The 25,234-nt window shown below is 39.3% G+C and overlaps 1 protein-coding gene and 2 pseudogenes across 1 annotated transcript in view; 1 reads left to right on the top strand and 2 right to left on the bottom strand.

Annotated features, from left to right (window-relative positions):
* Positions 1-25,234, bottom strand: part of POF1B (POF1B actin binding protein) — a 112,891-nt gene that overhangs the window by 75,865 nt on the left and 11,792 nt on the right. Inside the window, 3 exon segments of the mRNA XM_059050178.2 lie at positions 3,744-3,845; positions 21,144-21,224; positions 23,503-23,577. Of these exon segments, the coding sequence (XP_058906161.1) occupies positions 3,744-3,845; positions 21,144-21,224; positions 23,503-23,577 (258 nt within the window).
* Positions 737-3,189, bottom strand: LOC131748895 (transcription factor Sp1 pseudogene; annotated as a pseudogene).
* On the top strand, positions 10,366-11,368 carry LOC131748900 (etoposide-induced protein 2.4 homolog pseudogene; annotated as a pseudogene).

Genomic DNA, 25,234 nt, shown 5'->3' with positions numbered 1-25,234 from the left:
TGAGTCAAGGAAGGAGTGCAAGAAGCTGATCCCAAATTAAAAGACAAAATTAAGAAAGGAAAACATTATGTATGTATATATAAACTAAAAGCAGAGCATATAAATGCTTAATCTGGTGGGAAGCCAAGACAACATCTGTAGAAAATCTTGATGTGTCACAACAAGGCTCAGCCATAAGGAAATAAGGCAATATAAAAAAAAAATGACCAAGTTCTTTTGGTCACAGAATGGTCTCCTTCCTCCTCCCAGCCAACCCCTGCAAATGCATCTCTCTATATCTTTTATATATATATATATATATATATATATATATATATATATATATAATATAGAATCTGGTTTTTGTTAAAAAGTATTTCAATGATCATATATATTTATCAAGGCATGATGGCTTTAGGAAAGGGGGGGGATCCATCATGGGGGAGCTGAGAAGGGAAATGCAGGAAGTGGAGGCTGGGGTAAGAAGTGTTAAGAAACTGGGGTCAAACAAATGCTCATCAAAGGGTGGCACCAACAGAATTTTCACTAATGTTTCCCACTTCAAGGAGGTACTGATGATACAGGTGGATACCAGGACCCCATCTCTTCTCTTGTATCCCTCCCCCAATTCTTCCCACCACCATGCATTTTTAATGCCTCATGGCTCTCTCTCCCACATGTCTCTTGGACTCATGCTACCTTGCATCCCAGGGTTGATGGGTATGACCCATATGTCTCTGGCCCCGGGTGCCTGATCTCAGAAGCCATTGCCACTGTTATTAATGGACTGCAGATCTGCCACCTGCATGATGTTGATGCCACTGTTGGCAAGACGGGCAATACCCTCCGGACAGATGGCCTCCATGGCTACCATGTTGGTGGTAATGAGGGCTGAAGGGGTGGCAGTGCCGCTGCCTTCTGAACCAGCCCCACTGTCCAGGGGCAAAGTGCCCACACTCAGGGCTACACCTGGGCCTCCCTTCTTATTCTGGTGGGTCTTAATATGCTTTGACAGGTGGTCACTCCTCATGAAGCGCTTGGGACACTCAGGGCAGGCAAATTTCTTCTCACCTGTGTGTGTGCGTTTGTGCCTCTGTAACTTGTCCGAATGTGTGAAGCGCTTCCTACAGTATGACCAGGTACACATGAATGGTCTCTCGCCTGTATGCCAGCGCAAGTGTGCCCGTAGGTGTGAGGTCTTGCCATATACTTTGCCACAGCCTTGCATGTGGCAAATGTGCTGTTTCTTCTTGCCAGGATCCCCAGAGCCCCTTCCTTCACTATCTTTACAGTAGGGACAGGTGCATGCTTCCCGCTGGGTCCTCCGACCAGCTTGGGGTTGGGGATCTGGGCTGTTCTCTCCTTCCTCTCCTCCTGTTGGGTCATCATGTATTCCATCACTACCAGCCCCATGGAGGCCAAGCTGAGCTCCATGATCACCTGAGGCATTTGCTATAGCCAAGGGCAGGCTTGGAAGCTGGTGCACCTGGATTCCTGAACCACCCAATGCACTGAGGTTAATGGTCTGGAGGCCAGGCATGGAGGAGAGTTGAGCAGCATTCACAGTGACTGTGCCGGCAGGGATGGAGGCAGCTGAGGCAATAGGTGTAAGGGTGGTACTGCTGCTGCTGGTCTGCCCCAAGGAAACACACTGCATTGGGGCCAAGGTGATTGTCTGGGCCTGTGGGTTCTGAACTTGGAGGTTCTGCAGCTGAAGAGTCTGCCAATTGACCTGTCCATTGGGACCCACTGTTGGTGTCCAGATGATGATAGGGCCAGAGTTTGGAACTGCCTGAAGCTGAAGGTTCTGGAGGGTTTCCTGGGAGATAGCTTGAGTTGTAAAGGTCTGCCCTGACAGTGGGGCTGTTTGGAGGGCCTGGAGGGCCTGTCCCCCTTGAACTAAACTAGTTGAGGCTGGATAAGAATTTGTTGTTGTTGCTGCGTCTGCTGGTTTTGCTCTCCCTCTTTTTGTTGACTTGCTTGCAGTGAGCATCCAGATGTCTGGTTCTGCTGGATGTTCAGAGCATCAGATCCCTGCAGCCCACTGACCCTCTGTGGTATCTGGCTTTGAGAGTTGGTCCCTGCTGATCCGCTGGTGGTAAAGTTCATAATTCCCATGTTGCTGGTGGTAGTAGTTGTTGAGTAGCTATTGGCATTGGTGAAAAAGGAGCTGGAACTGGCTTGTGATGATACCAAACTGGCAGAACTGATGGAAGTACCTGAGGTGACAGGCTGTGAGCCACTCTCCTGGGATCCAGAGCTGCTGATCGTGACTGCCTGAGAGCTAGGAGTCAAGGTAGCTACAGAATCGCTGTTGACAGGTAGCAAGGTAATATTCCCATTCAGAGCCACTGGTACATCGGTCACATACTAAGTCTGTCCTGAGAGTACATTATTAGCCAGGCCTTGGAGGGGGACAGCCTGCTGGAGTAGGTTTGGCATAGCAGCAATGATGTTGCCTCCACTTCCTCGATTTGTGATGATCTGTTGGTTTGCACCTGGTATGATCTGTATCTGACCTGAACCATCCTGCTGCACTTGGGCGTCAGTGGCAGCAAATTGCAGCTGTTGCCCATCAACGGTCTGGAACTGTGGGATTACTTGATACTGAATGTTAGGCATCACTCCAGGCAGTCCTGTCAGGACTTGCTGGTTCTGTAGGTTGGAGGTGGCAGCCACAACATACTGCCCACCAGAGACCGTGCGATTCTTGGAAGACTCACTGCCATTGTTGCCATTGGTACTGCTGCCACTCTGTTCCTTCGAGGTAGGGGTAGCCCCAGAGGAGGAAGAGATGATCTGACAGCCATTGGCACCCAGGGAAAGTTGTGTGGCTGTGAGGTCAAGCTCACCTGTGCCCCCTGACTGGTTTGGGCCCTGGGAGTTGTTGCTGTTTTCATTGGGTGACTCAATTCTGCTGCAAGTTGCTGCCAGCAGGGCCAAAAGGGATGGCTGGGATTCCTGCCCTCCTCCTCCTCCACCGCTGCTGCTACTGCCTGTGCTGCTGCTTTGAGCCTGAGAAAAGGCACCACCACCATTACCATTGCCCCCATTATTACCACCAACTCCTTTTTCAATCTTCACCACAGCTGTCATTTCATCCATGGAGTGATCTTGGTCGCTCATGGTGGCAGCCGAGGGACGAGCTCAAGGGGGTCCTGTCCGGGGGGGTTGGGGGGGGGCAGGAAAAACGCGGACGCTGACGAGGCAAGCGAACCCGGACCGGACAGGGAGGGGGGGTAAGGAGGAGGGAGCAGCGCGCCACAAGCCTGTCCTAGGCCCCGCCCCTTCACTGCTGCCCCGCCCAATGAGGGAGGGAGAAAGGAGGGCGTTGCAGAAGAAAGACGGGTAGATTGCCCAATGGTAAGACTCGCTTGCACTCTTAAGGCGTGCAAGACAAAGTTGCGTGCGAGGTGTCCCGCAAAGTTTTAAATTATGGTTTTTGTGAGCCTTGTTTAAAAGAAACATACAAAACATTGAGATATCTATATTAAGTTCAGATTCTACCATTAATTTTCCCCGTGACTGGACACATCTTTATTTGTTTCCCTTTCAGTAAAATGGAGACAATAATACTTCAAATGAGGAAATGGAAATGAAAGAGTTAAGGATGATACAAAGGGCTGTAGATATAATGAGGTATCATTATGACATAGCCAGCTTGCCTAGCACTTGACAACTGAAGGCCATTTTAGCTCTATTAAAATATTCATAGTTCAAAAGTATTCACTTATAAAATAAGCCTTAAAACAAATTTCACTTACCTGATCTGTATTTAGCTTCTCCACTTTTCTCATGGTTTTTTCATAAATAACATTATTTCCTGGAAAGAAATGGCCTCCTCTTAGGAATGGCAACAGTGGTTCCTATAAAGACAGTAAAGACTGTGTTTTGCTTTGAAAGTTACCTTTTTAGAGGAATCTGAACTTAAGCAAATATGCATTCTCCAATAAACTCTGAGGTAGTGGCAGACTTTAGGAGGGAAGTGGAATGACATCCCAATAAGGTTCTGAGAGATATAAGGATATAGTAATAAAAATAGTCCATTTTCTCAAACAGAACAAACTGTATCTCCCACTACATTTTACTAGGCCTAACAGTGTTTTGGGGAAATTGGAAAAGAGTGGGAAATATTTTTTTTCTTTTCCTAAAGCAAGATAAGTTTCCTCTGAGGTAGACAGGCATGAGGTCAACCTCATGTAAACTGGGTTCACTGGCAGGTTACTTTCTATACCAAAATATTATTAGAGAAATGCAAAATAAACATAATTCAGCACCACTGAGCCATAAAGTAGGTAGAACTGTATTAAAGATTTTTTTTCTTGGAACTCAATTTGGGTTCCCTTGAAGTGTACAATTTCTACTTGTGATTACAATCAAAGCTAAGGCTCTCAGTACAAAGTATGTTTTGAATACTCAGAACAGAGTAGAGGCTTTAAGAGCCACTGTATCTCCATATAATCAACTAAATTGATGTAGGATTATCCAAGTGCTTAGAAGTTGTCACCAATGAAATAATGGGTGGTGACATATCCAAGATCTGAAAGAAACCAGGAAGGGCTAATAAGAATCAGACCAGGAGTCCAAAATAAATGTACTGTGTACTATACTCCTCTCCTTTCTTTTGGTTTTCATATGACTTTTCACTTGTATAGGGGGAGTAGGGGTTATTTTGTTACAAACCAAAAATTGCATTCATTTATTTTTGTAATGCAAGGGAACAGTAGAGAAGGGGATTGGCTAAACCTATTACCAGTTTATGTGCTTAGGACCATTTCAAAACCAACAAAATATGATAGCATTTTTGTAGTCTGCTATTGTAAAAACTGTTAGAACAACTGGACTAAAACACTGGTTGTTGAGAAGGCAAGACACTCTTGAACCCAAAGTATACACTTCTTGTATTCAAGTTTGGATAAAGGGTGCTTTATCTTAATGTTCCTGGGATACTTCAGTAAAACAAACATATAAGTGATTCATTTTGACTAGCTGATGAATTGCCAAATCTAAAGATGGATATATATTTTAAAATTCCCCTAGAAACTATTTTGTGTTTGTTTTTGTAAAAAAAGCCTCTTTGGTAATACATGTAACACATGTTTACATTCATGTAACTCACATTTAAGAGCTTACTATGCACAATATACTTTGCTAAGTATTATAAGGCATGAATCAAAGTTAGATTATTACTAGGAGCATTGAATATTGATCAGGGTTCAAACTATAACCAGCAGCCTATACTTATAATGTTCTCAAGCTAAGAATGGTATTTATATTTTAAAAGGATTGTAAGTAAAAAGAAGGAAGACCAAGACCCTATATTTCTAAAGGGCTATAAGTAAGAAGAAAGAAGACCAAGACCCCATGTGGCCAACAAAGCCTAAAATATTTACTATATTGCCCTTTACAGGAAAAGTGTGCTAATCCCTAGTCTAGATGATATATGAGCACAAATACCTATAATACAAGGGAGAAAGAGGCAAGGGCCAATAAAAAGTACAGAGAAATAACTTATGGGATGGAATTCAGAAGAAGAAAAACCGAGTTCCATTGGCAGTGCTTGGATAGGTTACCTGGATCAGGTAGCATTTAAGAGAAGGTAAAGGTGGGCTTTGAATATAAGGAGGTGAAATAAAATGGTATTTGAAGTGAAGGAAACAAAGTCAAGACACCAAGGTTGGAAAAGTGTAGTTATATGTAGGGGGCATACTTGGCAGATGGAGCTTGGTTCTGCAAGCAGTGAGATGCCTTTGAATGCTCTTAAACGGGGCTGTGATTTGAACATAAGTCTACTTCAGGAAGATTAATTGGGGAATGGAAAGAATACAGGTGAGGAGAGCAGTTAGAAAATTATCCTAAATCATCAAGGACAGCACTTTTCAAAGAAGACTCTGAGATCTTGAACCTGAGGAATCTACTATATGGTAAATGGGCTCAAAAACTAAAACAGTAAAAGTGGCAACCCATGGAGTTTTCTGTGCTCCTGGTAAGAAACTAGGTCAGATTCATGTTTTTATTCCTCATAACACTTAGCAAAGTATTTACTGCATAGTAATCCCTTAAACATGTATTAACTTATTGCAAATAACTAGCAAAAGAACTCTTTTACAGCACACAGTTGAAAACATATGTCTGGAACTAAGTGGGGATTTCATGGCTATTGTTCTAGATTTCAGAATCATATGCTTAGAAGTTCTAGTTAAAACCATGCAATTGCTGAAAAGGCATATGATGATCAAAGACAGAACTACAAATCTTCAGACATATGAGAATCATAAGAGAAAAAATGTCATACAGTCAAGAGAAGAGAAATTTTTATGAAGCAATAGGAAGGTGAGTGAAGGTATAAATGCTTCAGGGAGGTCAACAAGTGAGAATTACAAAGTAGATTGGATTTGAACTACTATGAATCTATTGGATTTGACTATTAAAATTAGTGGAAATAGGTATAATAGAAAGAATTTCTGGGTTAATAAAACCTGTATTCAGTTCTGCCTCTATCACCTACATGCTGTGGAAACTTAGGTAATTCATTTACCTTCTCTGAGGCTCAGTTCATTTATCATAGGGATAGTAATGCAGCGTACTTTATACCAAGCAAAATATATATGTTAAAGTACCTTTAATCTGTCATGTTAATGTATAAAAGGCATTGGTTTTGAATAATACAGTAATATAATATTTAAAATCAATACTGATTTTAAAATAATTTATGAGACTCTTGTTAGAACTTTTCTAGGATATTGAGTTAAAAATACACAAAAGTAAGCTTGTTGAGGGCAGGGACTTTATCCATCTTGAATACCCCATAGTGAACAGATGATTGGATGAGAAGGGATGATATGAACTTTTTTTTAAGATATTGGGGGTAGGAGTTTATTATTATTATTATTATTATTTTTTCTGTGTTGGGTCTTCGTTTCTTTGCGAGGGCTTTCTCTAATTGTGGCAAGCAGGGGCCACTCTTCATCGCGGTGCATGGGCCTCTCTCTCACTATCACGGCCTCTCTTGTTGCGGAGCACAGGCTCCAGATGCGCAGGCTCAGTAGTTGTGGCTCACGGGCCTAGTTGCTCCGCAGCATGTGGGATCGTCCCAGACCAGGGCTTGAACCCATGTCCCCTGCATTAGCAGGCAGATTCTCAACCACTGCACCACCAGGGAAGCCCGATATGAACTTTTATATAAGGATATAAGCATCTTCTAATAGGGTGAAAAATAACAAAAGCATGAAATTTTCTTCTCTATGAACTAAAATTCACTATAGATGCTGAAACATTATTATTTTTTAAGAAGAAAAAGGACTTAGGTGCTAAGAGTATTAATTCTCCCTAAACTGTGTGTTGGACTTATTTTAAATGATCTACTGAAAGAAAAACTTCTAAATTTAGGGAACTATTATTTTCCCCAAATCTATAAGAAAGTAAAACCAAATATTAATATGAATAGATCACTCTGCATAAAACAGGTCAGCAAAATTAATCAAAAGTTTTAGATTTCTAACAAATGAGTTGCTAAACAGTTTCACTATTTGGTAGTTTATTTTATTTTTCTACCTGTACATTGGAATTGGTGCCAGACCCACCCTAAAAATTAACAGGTGTTTTCAAAGATGGCTGATCTTATAATTTAATTGTTACTTTTAGAACCTCTGGGAGTAGTTCTCACATCTAACAAAGTACATAATCCCCAGTATCCACCTTACTGTTCCCAGGCCATGAAACCTTGTTGGAGAGCATTTTTTTAAAAAAGATTTGCTGATGTGGCTCAGTGTGAATTCAAGTTATCCAACTTTAAGAGGCCCTCCGACATTCATGGTCATACTTGTATTCACCAAGTTCTCTATAACTACGTTTACAAATCTTTTTTTTTTTTTTTTTCCTGAAAGCCCCATGCTCATGTTTGTTCATTCACCTTCTACTTACTGAGAAAACCAATATAATCTGTCCAATGAGATTCCTCCATTTTCCTCCCCACCTCAAAAATCTCCTCAGTTTCTGCTCCTTCCACTCATTATGGAATAACATACCTCTTTTATCTGGAAGTCACTTCTCTGTCTGTACCTGGAATCCTATCCACTCTTGACTTTTCAAGAATTGTGTCCCCTTTCTTCCCTTTCTCTGCTGCATCTTAACTTTTCCTTACTATTAGTTATTTCCCTCTGCCTATAAATCTCTCAGATCTCCAAGATTCTGTGCTACTATCCCTCTCTCCTCCTTTGACCACTATTCTTTTTAGGAGAGTAATCCTCACTTATTTCCTCCACTTCTTGATCCAGTCACCCATTAACTTTTTGCATCTGGATTTTGCCTCCGTATGTATACCACAACTGCTCTCTCAAACATCACCATTGCTTTCTTAATGGTCACACTCTATTTTCAAACCTCATCCTCCTTGGCCCTTTCGCCATTTGAGATGGTTGACCACCCCCTTTCTCTATTTGCTTCAGTTAGTCTGCGTTCACATCCCTCTCTGACAGCTCCTCTACCTGTGAAAGTGGGTCCTTCCTTCTGTTCCTTTAGAGTAGGCATTTTAGGTTCTGACCACAACCCCTTCCATTATCCCTCAGTGATCTCACTCATTCCCACAGCTACAAAGATAACTTGAAGAGGAATAACTCCTATGTCCCTATCACAAATGTGACCTTCCTCAAGTCACTTTTTAACTGCCTGTTGGGCATCTTCCCTGCCATGTGTCTCAAAGGCTACTAGTTCAAACAGGTCTCACAGTCTCCCCCTTTCCCAAGCCAGCTTCTCCTCTCCCCTACTTCTTACTCCTTTTAATTGGGCTACCATGTTCCCAGTATCTCAAACTGAAAAGCTTAAGTAATATCTGACTTTTCTTTTAACCCCAAATCCAATATAGGTTATCCAAACTTGTCAAAATTACCCCCAGAATAACTGTCAGAAAAGATAGTGACACATTTAGTCAGAAGACCTAAGCAAGTCACACTTATTTAAGGTTTGTTTCCACATTAGTAAAATAGTACCAGTAACGATGTTCATTGTAATATTTCCTTAAATACCACAATAAGTCCGTCTCTGATTTCCCAAACAAATGTGTTATCTCCAGCCTCTGAACTTCAGTAAGACTTCATCTGTATTTCTCTTATGGCATCTATCATACACCTCACCATATATTTTATATAGCTGTTTGTGGACATATCTTATTCCCCTTCCTGAGAGGAAGTGTAAGTTTCTTTGGTTTGGGAACCACGTCTTATTTCCTTTTATTTTCCAATTTGAAGGCTGTAGAGTGCCCTTCCCAAAGTAGGAGCTCTGCAAGTGGAAAATTAATTAAAATGATTAATATAAATTGGATTATATCTACTGATGGAATAAAAATATCTCCCCATTTCTGAGTCAAGTTATATACCAGAATGCATAAATCCCTTGACTAAAATGACAATAAATGGAAAATAAGGAAGATCAGGAACAACCAAAAATAAAAAGGCTGACCAGAGTTAGAAGGATATCATGAGAGAAGTTGATTGGGATCAGTTTAATTACAAGGAGAAGATGTAAAGATTAGACAAACTGGAAGGTGAAAGAGGATAAAGTTGCCATTTAGGAGGCTCAGCTTATTATAAATACTGTAATTTAGCCAGAATCTTCTCCTGAGGGAATTTAAAAGAACAAACAAAAAGGCATATACTTAGATAAATAAAATGTAACTGGACAGGATTTTCAAGCTGCTCTGCAAAACCAGTTAGATTATTTTTGTTTACAAAGCATGGGGATTGAAATTTGTTTTATCCCTCAATAATGTAGAGTTAAAAGCTGAAAATGTTAAAGTTAAAGTGATCATTTTTCTTTAACCCTCTGCTGCATCTTCTCCCTGAGAAACTATTTACTTCTTTGCAATTGAGCACAACCATAATGAGGCAGGCTCAGTGTTACAAATATGTTATGTACTTGCATACATACTTCTGATTTCTCTGCTTTTGTTGTGATTACACTCTAGCTGGGGAGGATGGGGGAGAGAAGTGGTATGTGGGTGGGTCTCTGGATCCTAATTCACCTACATCATCAATCGTCTTTAATTCGCAAATGTTCCTCTTCCATATCTGCATTGTTCAATTTCAGTTCCAACTCTGCTGTTTTGTAACCGAATGGTTTGGGGCCAATTAAGAACTTCAGTTCCAAGAAGGTTGGGACCTTGCTTTGTTCACTACTCTATCTCCAGTTCTTGGGGTAATTTTTGGTGCATAGTGGGTAATCAATAAAAATTCACTGATAGGTGATAGTGGGCGGCCGGACACGGAGGGGCGTGGAGGAGCTGAGCCGGCCTGCAGTGGGCCTGGAGCCAAAGATGTGGCAGCAAACCTGCCGGGTCCTTCATGGTGCAAGATTTGGGGACATTTCTCTCTCCTTTGTGTAGTTGATAGTTTGGGCAGTGAAGAGATGGCGGACAGTGTCAAAACTTTTCTGCAGGACCTTGCCAGGAGAATCAAAGACTCCATCTGGGGAATTTGTACCATCTCAAAGCTAGATGGTCAAAGTCAACAAAAGAGAGAGGAGCAGTGTTGAAGAAGGGCAAGCAGTGTCCTGGCTCAGAGGAGAGCCCAGAGTATAGAGAGGAAGCAAGACAGTGAACCACATATTGTTAGTAGAAATTTTCAGTGTTGCGCTTGGAATGGTGGAGTATCCTGGTTGTCTCCTCTTGTTTTATCGAGTGTTTATTCCTGTGCTTCAGTCAGCAGTGGGCCAAATTTTAGTGAACCATCAATTCCTGGGGATGTTTGGTTGTGGCTAGAATTCTTCCTCATGTCAATTTTCAGTGTTCTTTGGGTGCTCCCCCTGTTTGTGCTTAGCAAAGTTGTAAACACAATCTGGTTACAGGATATAGCTGATCTGGCATCTGAGGTATCAAGCAGGAAGGCTCACCCATTCATTAGTTTCAGCAAAATAATTGCTGACATGCTCTTCAACCTTTTGCTGCAAGCTCTTTTTCTTCTCCAGGGGATGTTTATGAGTCTCTTCCTCATCCATCTTGTTGATCAGCTGGTTAATCTCCTGCACATGTCTCTTCTCTACTCACTATACTGCATCGAATATCATTGGTTCAATTAAGGAATTGAAATTCACCAGCAGTTGTAAAACATAGAAAGGATTGGCCTTACTACTTTGCATTTGGTTTGCCCTTGTCTTTCCTCACAACAATGCAGTCCTCCTACATTGTCAGTGGCTGCCTCTTCTCTATCCTCTTTCCTTTATTCATTATCAGCACATTTTCCAATTGAACCTCTTCCCATTGGTGGTTTTCTTAAGCAACAGATTCTTCCACAAGATGGTCTACCTGCAATCTGCCCTGAGTGGCTCAAATTCTGCAGAGAAATTCCCCTCACCTCACCCATGTCCTGCCGAACTGAAAGCTGCTGCAGGCCACTGAGTCGCCTGCCTTCAAGAGGGGATGGGCAGGATTGGAGGGGCGCCATGGTAGCTCTTTTCCTTGTTCACTTCCCCCACCAGGCAAGGAAACACCAACTAAGCCAAGGGCCCTGTGCATATTCTCCTCTTTCTGAGAAATCGGGAATTTTTTGTTTAACATCTTTATTGGAGTATAATTGCTTTACAATGGTGTGTTAGCTTCTACTTTATAACAAAGTGAATCAGCTATACATATACATATATCTCCAAATCTCTTCCCTCTTGCGTCTCCCTCCCTCCCACCCTCCATATTGCATCCCTCTAGGTGGTCACAAAGCAGAGAGCTGATCTCCCTGGGCCATGCAGCTGCTTCCCACTAGCTATCTATTTTATATTTGGTAATGTATGTAAGTCCATACCACTCTGTTTCTCTCAGCTTAACATGCCCCCTCCCCATGGCCTCAAGTCCATTCTCTAGTAGGTCTGAGTCTTTATTCCTGTCCTGCCCCTAAGTTCTTGATGACCATTTTTCTTTCTTTTTTTTTTTTTTTTTTTTTTGAGGTATGCAGGCCTCTCACCGTTGTGGCCTCTCCCGTTGCAGAACACAGTTTCCGGACGCGCAGGCTCAGCGGCCATGACTCACTGGCCCAGCCGCTCTGCGGCATGTGGGATCTTCCTGGACCAGGGCACAAACCCGTGTCCCCTGCATTGGCAGGTGGACTCTCAACCACTGCGCCACCAGGGAACCCCATTTTTCTTTCTTTTTTCATTCCATATATATGTGTTAGGATATGGTATTTGTTTTTCTCTTTCTGACTTACTTCACTCTGTTTGACAGACTCTAGGTCCATCCACCTCACTACAAATAACTCAATTCCATTTATTTTTATGGCTGAATAATATTCCATTGTATATATGGACCACATCTTTATCCATTCATCTGTTGATGGACGCTTAGGTTGCTTCCATGTCCTGACTATTGTAAATAGAGATGCAATGAACATTGTGGTACATGACGCTTCTTGAATTATGCTTTTCTCAGGGTATATGCCCAGTAGTGGGATTGCTGGGTCATATGGTAGTTCTATTTTTAGTTTTTCAAGGAACCTCCATACTGTTAGCCATAGTGGCTGTATCAATTTACATTCCCACCAACAGTGCAAGAGGGTTCCCTATTCTCCACACCCTCTCCAGACTTTATTGTTTGTAGATTTTTTGATGATGGCCATTCTGAATGGTGAGAGATGATATCTCATTGTAGTTTTGATTTGCATTTCTCTAATGATTAATGATGTTGAGCATTCTTTCATGTGTTTGTTCACAATCTGTATATCTTCTTTAGATAAATGTCTACTTAGGTCTTCTGCCCATTTTTGGATTGGGTTGTTTGTTTTTTTGATATTGAGCTGCTTGAGATGCTTGTAAATTTTGGAGATTAATCCTTTTTCAGTTGCTTCATTTGCAAATATTTTCTCCCATTCTGAGGGTTGTCTTTTCATCTTATTTGTTTCTTTGGTGTGCAAAAGCTTTTAAGTTTCATTAGATCCCATTTGTTTATTTTTGTTTTTATTTCCATTTCTCTAGGAGGTGGGCCAAAAAGGATCTTGCTGTGATTTATGTCATAGAGTGTTCTGCCTATGTTTTCCTCTAACAGTTTGATAGTGTCTGACCTTACATTTAGGTCTTTAATTCATTTTGAGTTTATTTTTGTCTATGCTGTTAGGGAATGTTCTAACTTCATAATTTTACATGTACCTGTCCAATTTTCCCAGCACCACTTATTGAAGAGGCTGTCTTTTCTCCACTGTATATTCTTGCCTCCTTTATCAAAGATAAGGTGGCCATATGTGTGTGGGTTTATCTCTGGGCTTTCTATCCTGTTCTATTGATCTATATTTCTGTTTTTGTGCCAGTACAATACTGTCTTGATTACTGTAGCTTTGTAGTATAGTGTGATGTCAGGGAGACTGATTCCTCCAGCTCCGTTTCTCTTTCTCAAGATTGCATTGGCTATTCGGGGTATTTTGTGTTTCCATATAAATTGTGAAAAATTTTGTTGTAGTTCTGTGAAAAATGCCATTGGTAGTTTGTCAGGAATTGCATTGAATCTGTAGATTGCTTTGGGTAGTAGAGTCATTTTCACAATGTTGATTCTTCCAATCCAAGAACATGGTATATCTCTCCATCTATTTGTATCATCTTTAATTTCTTTCATCAGTGTCTTAATGTTTTCTGTATACAGGTCTTTTGTCTCCTTAGGTAGGTTTATTCCTAGATATTTTATTCTTTTTCTTGCAATGGTAAATGGGAGTGTTTTCTTAATTTCACTCTCAGATATTTCACCATTAGTGTATTGGAATGCAAGAGTTTTCTGTGCATTAATTTTGTATCCTGTTACTTTACCAAATTCATTGATTAGCTCTAGTAGTTTTCTGGTAGGATCTTTAGGATTCTGTATGTATAATATCATGTCATCTGCAAACAGTGACAGCTTTACTTCTTTTCCAATTTGGATTCCTTTTATTTCTTTTTCTTCTCTGATTGCTGTGGCTAGAACTTCCAAAACTACGTTGAATAAGAGTGGTGAGAGTGGGCAACCTTGTCTTGTTCCTGATATTTGTGGAAACGGTTTCAGTTTTTCACCATTGAGGATGATGTTGGCTGTGGGTTTGTCATATATGGTCTTTATTATGTTGGGGAAAGTTCCCTCTATTCCTACTTTCTGCAGGATTTTTATCGTAAATGGGTATTGAATTTTGTTGAAAACTTTCTCTGTATCGATTGAGATGATAATATGGTTTTTCTCCTTCAATTTGTTAATATGGTGTATCACATTGATTGATTGGCGTGTATTGAAAATCCTTGCATTCCTGGAATAAATCCCACTTGATCATGGTGTATGATCCATTTATAGTGCTGCTGGATTCTGTTTACTAGTATTTTGTTGAGAATTTTGGCATCTATATTCCTCAGTGACATTGGCCTGTAGTTTTCTTTCTTTGTGACATCTTTGTATGTCTTTGGTATCAGGGTGATGATGGCCTCATAGAATGAGTTTGCGCGTGTTCCTCCCTCTGCTCTATTTTGGAAGAGTTTGAGGATAGGTGTTAACTCTTCTTGAAATGTTAGATAGAATTCGTCTGTGAAGACATCTGGTCCTGAGCTTTTTTTTATTGGAAGATTTTTAATCACCATTTCAATTTCATTACTTGTGCTTGCTCTGTTCATATTTTCAATTCCTTCCTGGTTCAGTCTTAGAGGGTTATACCTTTCTAAGAATTTGCTCATTTCTTCCAGGTTGTCCATTTCATTGGCATACAGTTGCTTTTAGTAATCTCTCATGATCCTTTGTATTCCTGCAATGTCAGTTGTTACTTCTCCTTTTTTGTTTCTAATTCTATTGATTTGAGTCTTCTCCCTTTTTTTCCTGATGAGTCTGGCAAATGGTTTATCAATTTTATCTTCTCAAAGAACCAGCTGTTATGATTTCTTCCCTTCTGTTATATTTGGGGTTTTTTTCTTCCTCTTTCTATAATTGTTTTAGTTGTAAGGTTAGGTTGTTTATTTGAGATGTTTCTTGTTTCTTAAAGTAGGATTGTAATGCTAAAAACTTTCCTCTTATAACTGCATTTGCTGCATCCCATAGGTTTTGGGTCGTCGTGTTCTCATTGTCATTTGTTTCTAGGTACTTTTTGATTTCTTCAGTGATCTCTTGGTTATTTAGTAGTGTATTGTTTAGCCCCATTGTGTTTGTATTTTTTACAGATTTTTTTCCTGTAACTGATATCTAGTCTCATAGCATTGTGGTCAGAAAAGATATTTGATATGATTTCAATTTCTTTAATTTACCAAGGCTTCATTTGTGACCCAAGATATGATCTACCTGGAGAATGTTCCATGAGCACTTGAGAAGAATGTGTATTCTGTTGTTCTATAAATATCAGTTAAGTCCATCTTGTTTAATGTATCATTTAAAGCTTGTGTTTCCTTATTTTTATTTTGGATGATCTGTCCATTGGTGAAAGTGGGGTGTTAAAGTCCCCTATTATGACTGTGTTACTGTAGATTTCCCCTTTTAGTATTTGCCTTATGTACTGAGGTGCTCCTATGTTGGGTAAATAAATATTTACAATTGTTATATCTTCCTCTTGGATTGATCCCTTGATCATTATGTAGTGTCCTTTCTGTCTTGTAATAGTCTGTTTTAAAGTCTATTTTGTCCGATATAAGAATTGCTACTCCAGCTTTCTTTTGATTTCCATTTGCTTGGATTATCTTTTTCTATCCCCTCACTTTCAGTCTGTATGCATCCCCAGATCTGAAGTGCATCTCTGGTACACAGCATATATACAGGTCTTGTTTTTGTATCCATTCAGCCAGTCTATGTCTTTTGGTTGGAGCATTTAATCCATTTACATTGAAGGTAATTATCAATATGTATGTTCCTATTACCGTTTTCTTAATTCTTTTGGGATTATTATTGTAGATCTTTTCCTTCTCTTGTGTTTCCTGCCTAGAGAAGTTCCTATAGCATTTCTTGTAACGTTGGTTTGGTGGTGCTGAATTCCCTTAGCTTTTGCTTGTCTTTAAAGGTTTTAATTTCTCCTTCAAATCCGAATGTGATCCTTGCTGGGTAGAGTAATCTTGGTTGTATTTTTTTTTCCCCTTTCATCACTTTAAATATGTCCTGCCACTCCCTTCTGGTTTGCAGAGTTTCCACTGAAATATCAGCTGTTAACCTTATGGGGATTCCCTTGTATGTTATTTGTTGTTTTTTCCCTTGCTGCTTTTAATACTTTTTCTTTGTATTTAGTTTTTGATAGGTTGATGAATATGTGTCTTAGTGTCTTTCTCCTTGGATTTATCCTTTATGGGACCCTCTGTACTTCCTGGACTTGATTGACTATTTCCTTTCTGATATTAGGGAAGTTTTCAACTATAATCTCTTCAAATATTTTCTCAGTCCCTTTCTTTTTCTCTTCTTCTTCTGGGACCCCTATAATTTGAATGTTGGTGCATTTGATGTTGTCCCAGAGGTCTCTGAGACTGTCCTCAATTCTTTTCATTCTTTTTTGTTTATTCTGCTCTACAGTATTTAATTCCACTCTTTTATCTTCCAGGTCACTTATCCCTGCTTCTGCCTCAGTTATTCTGCTATTGATCCCTTCTAGAGAATTTTTAATTCATTTATTGTGTTGTTCATTATTGTTTGTTTGCTCTTTAGTTCTTCTAAGTCCTTGTTAAATGTTTATTGTATTTTCTCCATTCTATTTCCAAGATTTTGGATCATCTTTACTATCATTCTGAATTCTTTTTCAGGTAGACTGCCTACTTCCTCTCCATTTGTTAGGTCTGATTTGTTTTTGCCTTGCTCCTTCATCTGCTGTGTTTCTCTGTCTTCTCATTTTGCTTAACTTACTGTGTTTGGGGTCTACTTTTAGCAGGCTGCAGGTTCATTGTTCCTGTTGTTTTTGGTGTCTGCCCTAAGTGGCTTAGGTTGGTTCAGTGGGTTGTGTAGGCTTCCTGGGGGATGGGATGCGTGCCTGTGTTCTAGTGGATGAGGCTGGATCCTGTCTTTCTGGTGGGTAAGTCCACGTCTGGTGGTGTGTTTTGGAGTGTCTTTGACCTTATTATGATTTTAGGCAGCGTCTATGTTAATGGGTGAGGTTGTGTTCCTGTCTTGCTAGTTGTTTGGCATAGGGTGTCCAGCACTGTAGCTTGCTGGTCGTTATGTGGAGTTGGGTGTTGATGTTGACATGGAGATCTCTGGAACATATTTGCCCTTTGATATTACATGGAGTTGGGTGGTCTCAGGTGGAGCAATGTCCTGAACTTGCCCCTCCCTCCTCAGAGGCACAGCCCTGACGATTGGCCAGAGCACCAAGAACCTGTTATCCACAGCTCAGGATAAATGGAAGAACAAAAGAAAGAAAGAAAAAGATAAAATAAATAAAATAGTTATTAAAATAAAAAATAATTTTTTAAAAAATTTAAATAATAAAGAAGAGAGCAACCAAACTAAAAAACAAATCCACCAATGATAACAAGTGCTAAAAACTATAGTAAAGAAAACAAACAAACAAAAAAAAACCAGACAGACAGAACCCTAAGACAAATGGTAAAAGCAAAGCTATACAGACAAAAATCACACACATAAGCATACATATACACACTCACAAAAAGAGAAAAAGGGAAAAAATATACATATTTCTCCCCCCAAGTCCACCTCCTCAATTTGTGATGATTCTTTATCTATTCAGGTATTCCATAGATGCAGGGTACATCACATTGATTGTGTATTTTTAATTGGTTGCTCCTGAGGCTGCTGGGAGAGATTTCCCTTTCTCTTCTTTGTTCACACAGCTCCTGGGGTTCAGCTTTGGGTTTGGTCCTGCCTCTTCATGTAGGTTGCCTGAGGGCTTCTATTCTTCGCTCAGACAGGACAGGGTTAAAGGAGCAGCTGATTCAGGGGCTCTGACTCACTCAGGCAGGGGGAGCGATGGTTATGGGAATGCAGGATGAGCCTGCAGCAGCAGATTCCAGAGTGACATTGCAACTGCCTGAGGTGCACTGTGTGTTCTCCCAGGGAAGTTGTCCCTCGATCACGGTACCCTGGCAGTGTCAGGCTGCAGAGGCTTCCAGGAGGGGAGGTGTGGATAGTGACCTGTGCTTGCACACAGGCTTCTTGGTGGCTGCAGCAGCAGCCTTAGCATCCTATACCCATCTCTGGGGTCTGCGCTGATAGTCGCAGCTCACGCCTGTCTCTGGAGCTCCTTTAAACACCATTCTGTATCCCCTCTCCTCACACACCACAAAACAAAGAGGCAAGAAAAATTCTCTTGCCTGTTTGGAAGCTCCAGACTTTTTCCCAGACTCCCTCCAGGCCAGCTGTGGCACACTAGCCCCCTTCTGACTGTGTTCATGCAGCTAACCCATCCTCTCCATGGGATCTGACCTCCGAAGCCTAAGCCTCAGCTCTCAGCCCCCACCCACCCTGGTGGTGAGCAGACAAGCCTCTGGGGCTGGTGAGTCCTGGTTGGCACCGATCCTCTGTGAAGGGATCTCTCTGCTTTGCCCTCTTCACCCCTGTTTTGCACTCTTCTCCGTGGCTCTGAAGCTTCCCCTCTCCACCACCCACAGTCTCCACCCACAATGGGGCTTTCTAGTGTGTGGAAACCTTTCTTCATTCACATCTCCCTCCCAGAGGTTCAGGTCCCATCCCTATTATTTTGTCTCTGTTTTTTCTTTTTTTTCTTTTGCCCTACCCAGGTACGTGGGGAGTTTCTTGCTTTTTGGGAAGTCTGAGGTCTTCTGCCAACGTTCAGCAGGTGTTCTTTAGGGGTTGTTCCACATGTAGATGTATTTCTGATGTATTTGTGGGGTGGAAGGTTATCTCCACGTCCTACTCTTCTGCCATTTTCAGGAGTTGGGATTTTTGTCTCCAGTGCAGGTAAGGCAGAATTTTCCTGACATCAGTATGGATTCTAAACACTGGTGAGTCTGAAAGGACCACATGTTTTTCTGCAGCTCTTTTCTAGCATTTGCCAGCCGCCGTGACTGGACTGATTTGAATTTCTCCCTGTGCCATTTATCTTCCCACTTCCCCTTCTTGCCTTCCACCACCCTTGGATGAATGGGTTTTTGTAATTCTAGCTGTTGTATTTTGTGGACTTGTTATTTTTGTTTTTCTGTGACATACATATATTGGATGTGGGAGGTAAAGGAGGCTCTGCTGCTCCTAGTCACTCCTTTTATAGCCATCACTGTCTTGTTTCTTGTAACTCAGGTTACATTTGTTCTCTTGCTCCATTGCAAGGAAAACAAGCCTGAAGAGATGGAACAGGAGGAAAGACCTCACAGCTAGATCTGCTGGGTTTTGAGAAGTGATTTTCTTTCTTCCCCTTGAAGGGGAAAAAGCTTCTTTCACTGGTACATTTAACGTACCCCCAACTATAGGGAGGTATCAATTTTGGACAAGTGCCATTGCAACACAGAATACTCAGAGAAACTGAACTTTTAAACTCTGGAGGTCTGAACTTTACTGTTGGCCACTTATGGGTCTGTCTGGTATTTCAAAGGATACTGGGTGCTGCAAATAGGAACTGAAAGGGTAAACTTATTAAACCCACTAAACCTGTAGGAAACAATAATTCACTGAATAAATTACAACTTCTCTGTGCTGCTGTTTTCTCACTTTTTTAGAACTAAATGGGATAAAATATGTAAATTTCCTAGCATGGAGTGTATATCCAATAAATATTAATTCTTCCATTTCCTCATTAACTAAAGAATAAGAATGCATCAAAAGTCACATAAGAATCACTTGCAAAGAAGACTGGAATTCAAATGATTCAATATTTAAAATCTCTCCATGGATATATCTTAGGCAAACACAACACTTCTCACATCATGAAAAAAAAGCGTTATCTAGAACTAATTCTTTGAGAGGCAGGGATGTCAAGTGTAATATGCATTCAAGTATGCATATTCCCAAGTTTATTTGTGAAAGGAAGAAAAAGAGAGTGAGAGGAAAAAGGGGAAAGCATAAAGTGATTGGCCAAGTTGTAGAAAGAGGCAGTCTCATCTCCGAGGTCTTCCTCATGTCTCCCTTCCCCCACACACATTTTTCAGATTTGTTGCTTAAACACTTGATTCTGCAAAAGGAGGAAGCAGCTGCTTTACTATAATCACATTCTCTCTTGAACTTTACATAGATGTAAGAAAGCTCTAGGAAATGTCCAAAACAATCACCCCCTCCAACACAGAGCATGTAAGCTCATAGGTTCACACACACGCATGTGCACAACTAACAGCTCTCTAGCTAAAGAGATATGAGTTGATAATTTTTAAATGAATAAAGAAAGAAGAAAGATGGGAGATAGATACAAGCAGAAGAATAGTATTAATATATAATTCCCACTCAACTAGACTAGTACCACGTGTGTTACCCCTAATTTAACCCTTTGTTTTCCACAGCTGAAGCAAATGATCAATTTTATTTTTGAGAGAGAGGAGAATTGTTTCCTGCAGTAGTAGAAAAATAAAATAAAGAGAAAAGCAAAGAATTGCAGTATTATTATCCAGGGCACACTGTTTCTCTTTGTGAAACTTTTGTCCTTATAACCACAGTGAAGAACCTCCTGTTGCAGCTAAAGTAAGGTGTGTGTGTGTGTGTGTGTGTTGAGAAAGGCTTATTACTGTGGGAAAAATGTTTTTCTTAATTTTCTCCTCAAAATGAGTCAGAGAATAATATCCTAGTTTGTATAATATAAGGTTAAATATCTTTATAGAAAATATAATAATGTAATTGTCAAAAGACCTCATTTCTAGGCACAAAAGTTCACACACTGTAGGAAACAAAGGCATGGAGACACTTTTGAACTTTTGACTTTTCATTTTCTTCTTCCTAGCCCATATCTCAATGGCAAATCTAAATAGACTAAAGACTCCAACCGCCAATGCAACAGTTGATAGTTTTATATGAAGCCTATGAAAGAACTTTGTCCCTTTTTTCTTTGGTTCAAAGTGCACAAAAGGTGGTGCTATAGAAGCAGAAAGACTTTATAACCCAAGAATTTCCATGCTACTTGGAACTGTTGCATCTCTGAGGCACATGGTTGTCTAGAGCTAAAGATGACTTTGTTAATAATATTAATGATCAGAAAGTAACTTTATAACTGGAAGAACTCCAACAATCTGATTTTAGAAATCTAGTAGCTGACTCACCCTTCTTGTTTAAGCTATCAACTTCTGAGGAATTACTAGATTAGAACAAGAGTTTGCATGATATAGCTTACCTGTTCAGGATTTTGCACTACATATTGCCTAATTGTGGTCTGTGGATATGTAGTGACTTTCACTGTTGGAGAATGGAGTTCCTGTGAAGAAAAGATAAAAGCTGCATATAATCATAGTTATTTAGTGACATTGAAGCCAGAATAATTGGGAGCAATTTTCAGAGTGAAATTTTAAAAACCATTTACATAAATGATGACATGTGAATTTATGTTTTGGTTAATTTCAGTCTCAAAAACACACATGAAAGAGTGTGTTTATGGGTTCAGCACCATGCTAGGTATTTCTATTATGCTCATTGCATAGTAATTCATCACACATTCCAAACTATATTTGATGAGAGTTTCAAAATATTTGTTTCATTGTAAATGCCCTCACATGATTAGAAGAAAATATAGCTTAATATTTATTAATCAGGTCTTCTGTTTGGAAAGGACATCCTATATTTTAAAAAATGAAAGGAGATGCAAAGAGAAAACTGTGTGTGTACACTTAAACATTTAAATCTTCAGTGTGGTGGAGGGAGAGGGCCATAAATAACGTTAAAAGGGAGACAAAACACCAGAACAAAGTCATTTGTAAGTTTTTGATGGAAAAAGAGTGAGTATCATTAATATAAAGAGAGTTTTTATACCTCAGTGAGAAAAAAATCTTCACACTAATAGAAAAATGAGCCAACGGTATGAAAGCAGAAAAGAAGAAAAGCAAACAGCAAACAACAAAAATTATTCAAACAAACTAAGAATCAAATAAACATAACAAAAGAATACCATATTTTAACTGGGAAATTGTTAAAATAATAATGCTGATGAGGGCACAGTAGGAGGAGCATTTTCCTGTAGAGAGGGAAAAGATTAAATAATCATTCATAAGCTGAAATATGTAGCCATTGAAATAATTATCTTGATAATATAAATTTACATTAAAAAGCTCATAATATTATATAAGATTAAGTGAGAATGAAGATATAAAACTGCATATATGGTATGATCTTAATTTTTTATTTGAATGGAAGAAAACACAACAAAATGATAAGAGTACTATCTCTGGGTAGGGGACGGGTCATAAGTGAATTTTATTTTTTCTTCTTTATGTTCTTTTGTACTTCCAAATTTTCTAGAATAAACATATTTTTTGTCATAAGTAAAATTTACAGCAAACTTAACTCTAGAGACCTTTATTATGAAAAATAAGAGTAAATGCAATTTTATGACTGGATTTGAGCGTAGTGAACAGCTCTGTGATTTAAGTAGACTTACTTTTCTGAGCTAATCCTATCTTGGTGGTCCATCCTGTGGGACTCCACTTTTAATTCAGTTGTAACCTTTATTCCACTGTCCTATGTTTTGTTAGGTGCATGACCCATGTTAGTCTGAGTTCTTTGGGAGTAGTGATTGGTTCCAATTCATCTTTGTGCAATATTTGGTACATACTTGGCACTCAGCAAATGTTCGCTGAATAAATGCATGACTCTAACTGACCTAGCTCTAGGCCAGGCCAAACTGGGACATGGTAGGCAAACTTTTCTTTGATAATCTTACTTGTTCTGCATAATATCAACTTTTCCTCATGTATCCCAGGTCTAGAGATCAGCTTTTGTCCATTTGTCCCTTCACTATTCAAGTTCACATTGTGACACTTCAGTCTGGGCAGGCATGTTTTCTCAGAACAGTATCTTTCTCCCTCCTATCCTCCAAATCCTGCAACCTTTATACTCTCCTCCTGTGTACTAACAAACTTAGGGTGTCATATGGTTTATTTACTTTTTAATATGTGGGACTAGCTCATTAAACACATATTTGTTAATATGATATTTATTATTACTGGTACCTTTTGGAGATATAATGTGTACACTCAAAAATAATCTTAAAAGTGGGATTATTAGGTCACAAAGGTTAAGGGAACTTGACCTTGTGTGTCTTTCAAATCATGCACCTTGGAGAAGGGCTAGTTCTGACCCTGTAAGTTATTCTCTCTGGATATAAATGTACAGCATTATCATTCACAAAGCCACGTCCTCAATCAATCCAAGATCTAGGTACTTCATTTCTGCTCACATCAAGGACCCTTAAAATATACATAATCAGTGGGAGATCCTTGGCAAAAAATAAACTGCACTCAAACAAAAGCAATCAGATTGAGTAGACAATGAAATTGAAAAAACCTCAATTCACAGCACTTGCTTCACATTCTTATAATGGGCTGAGCTGACTTTCATATGTAAGGCTCTCCTTTCCAGTTTTATGTTCCTGAATTTTTGTGAATGTGTAAAGCTTTATGAGGGCCTAAAGATCACTTAGACATACAAGCAAGGTTTACACGAAAAGAAAGTAATCTAATCTAATCCATATCTTATTTTACCTGTTCAGTATTTGGGGTTATATGTAGAGTGCTTGGGGCACAAGTAGGTATTTTCAGATTTGGAGAATGAAGTTCCTGTTGATAGAAACAAAAGGGGGTTCAGAAACTGTTACTGAGCAGTGTCATTTAAATGTCTTAGGTTCTTAAGGTACTATTATTTCCTTTATTTTTATAATAACCCAATTTGTCAAAAATAAGAACATTATTTAATGCTTTCTTAGATGATGTCCATCTTTCCAAAGAACACATTACTAATTCCTTTGTCAGCATTGCAAGTAATCTAATGAAAAATAATTTCTAGAATGCTTTCATAACAATACATACTTCTTGCACTTTTAGTTTGCATCCCATTTTTTGCTTTTTTGAGAACTCGGCTGATGTATCCCCCAATGTTATTGTATGTCTGCAATTAACAAGATTTAAAGTTTATCAAACAAAAACTTTAAAAGTAAAAAAATCTGAAACCAATATAGGAAACTACCTTTGAAAACTCAACTAAGACTACTGCTCTTAGATTACTTCAAGCTGATTTTTAATTATGCTTCGTGTGATCTGCTTCTAGTTTAATTTCAATGAGTAGGTTCTGATGTTAAAGAATGATCCATAAAGATGAGAGTATGATTTTTGATAATGTTTGGATAAAATGTTCACGCTATCAATTATGCTGGCATTCTTTACATTTTTCCCAGATCAGCAAATTGAATAACTTCATCAGTGTGCAAAGAGTTGACAGCATTACTCAATTTCTTCATACATTACTATAATTTACAACCAAAACGATAAAAACAGTGTTTTCTTCAGATCAAGGAGGTATTAAAAATCAGAATCACAGACTTACAAGGGAAACACTGACAGACCCATACCGAAGTATAGATATAATGTAGGTGTAACATGCTGTTCTTAAAACAGGACTGTGCATTTACTCAGACTGCCAAATGTTCTGCACGCTGTGGTTTTCCTTTTGGTTCAACTTGTAACATTTTCATCCTTCCTCCCTCTGTTATGTCACCTTTGGCTGACAGATCCAACAGGAATAAGTTCAGAAAGACAAAAAAGGTGCTTTTCAGTTATGCAATAATGCATGAATACACTCTAACATAAACATTTATAAAGTCAAAGATCTTCCCTTAACCATCGTCCCTTCATTCAAATCTCTTATCCATATTTATACATATATGTATAAATAATATTTACTGATTTTATTATTCTGCAATATAAGCCTAACTATATCTCATATTATAGATTAATGTCTTAATTCATTATTTTAAATTATAGCTTTCCATAATGTTTGTTTGATAGTTTACTTATCTATCTTTTAAAAATTGTTTCCAGGTTTCCGCTATGCTGTAAAGAGCATCCTTGTGCAATGTGAGTATTTCTCTAGAATCCCACAAAGTGGAATTACTAGGGCACAGAGTATGTGCATTATTCATTTTAACAAATACTGCCCAATTGATTTCTCAAATGGCTATGCCAATTCCACATCCATCAGCAAAGCGTAAAATTACTCATGTGTGAAAGATGCTTTTATGAAAACTTTAAGCCTTTTTAGGCTGTGCCTAGTAATACTAGGGTTATTTTGAGAATACAGTTAGTGCACTCTGCCTGGTGCCTGGTTCTATAGATGGTAGTTCTTTCCCCTTCCCTTTACCTTATTCAAATCTGATGACATCAGCAAATTAAACAGAATGAAACTTAACTAGCTATATGGAGTAGCTTTTAAGATGAAAGA

The sequence above is a fragment of the Kogia breviceps genome, chromosome X (genome assembly GCF_026419965.1).
Source record: "Kogia breviceps isolate mKogBre1 chromosome X, mKogBre1 haplotype 1, whole genome shotgun sequence".
NCBI classification, from domain to species: domain Eukaryota; kingdom Metazoa; phylum Chordata; class Mammalia; order Artiodactyla; family Physeteridae; genus Kogia; species Kogia breviceps.
The sequence above is the reverse complement of the archived record's forward strand: the minus strand, read 5'-3'. Positions and strand labels throughout refer to the sequence as shown.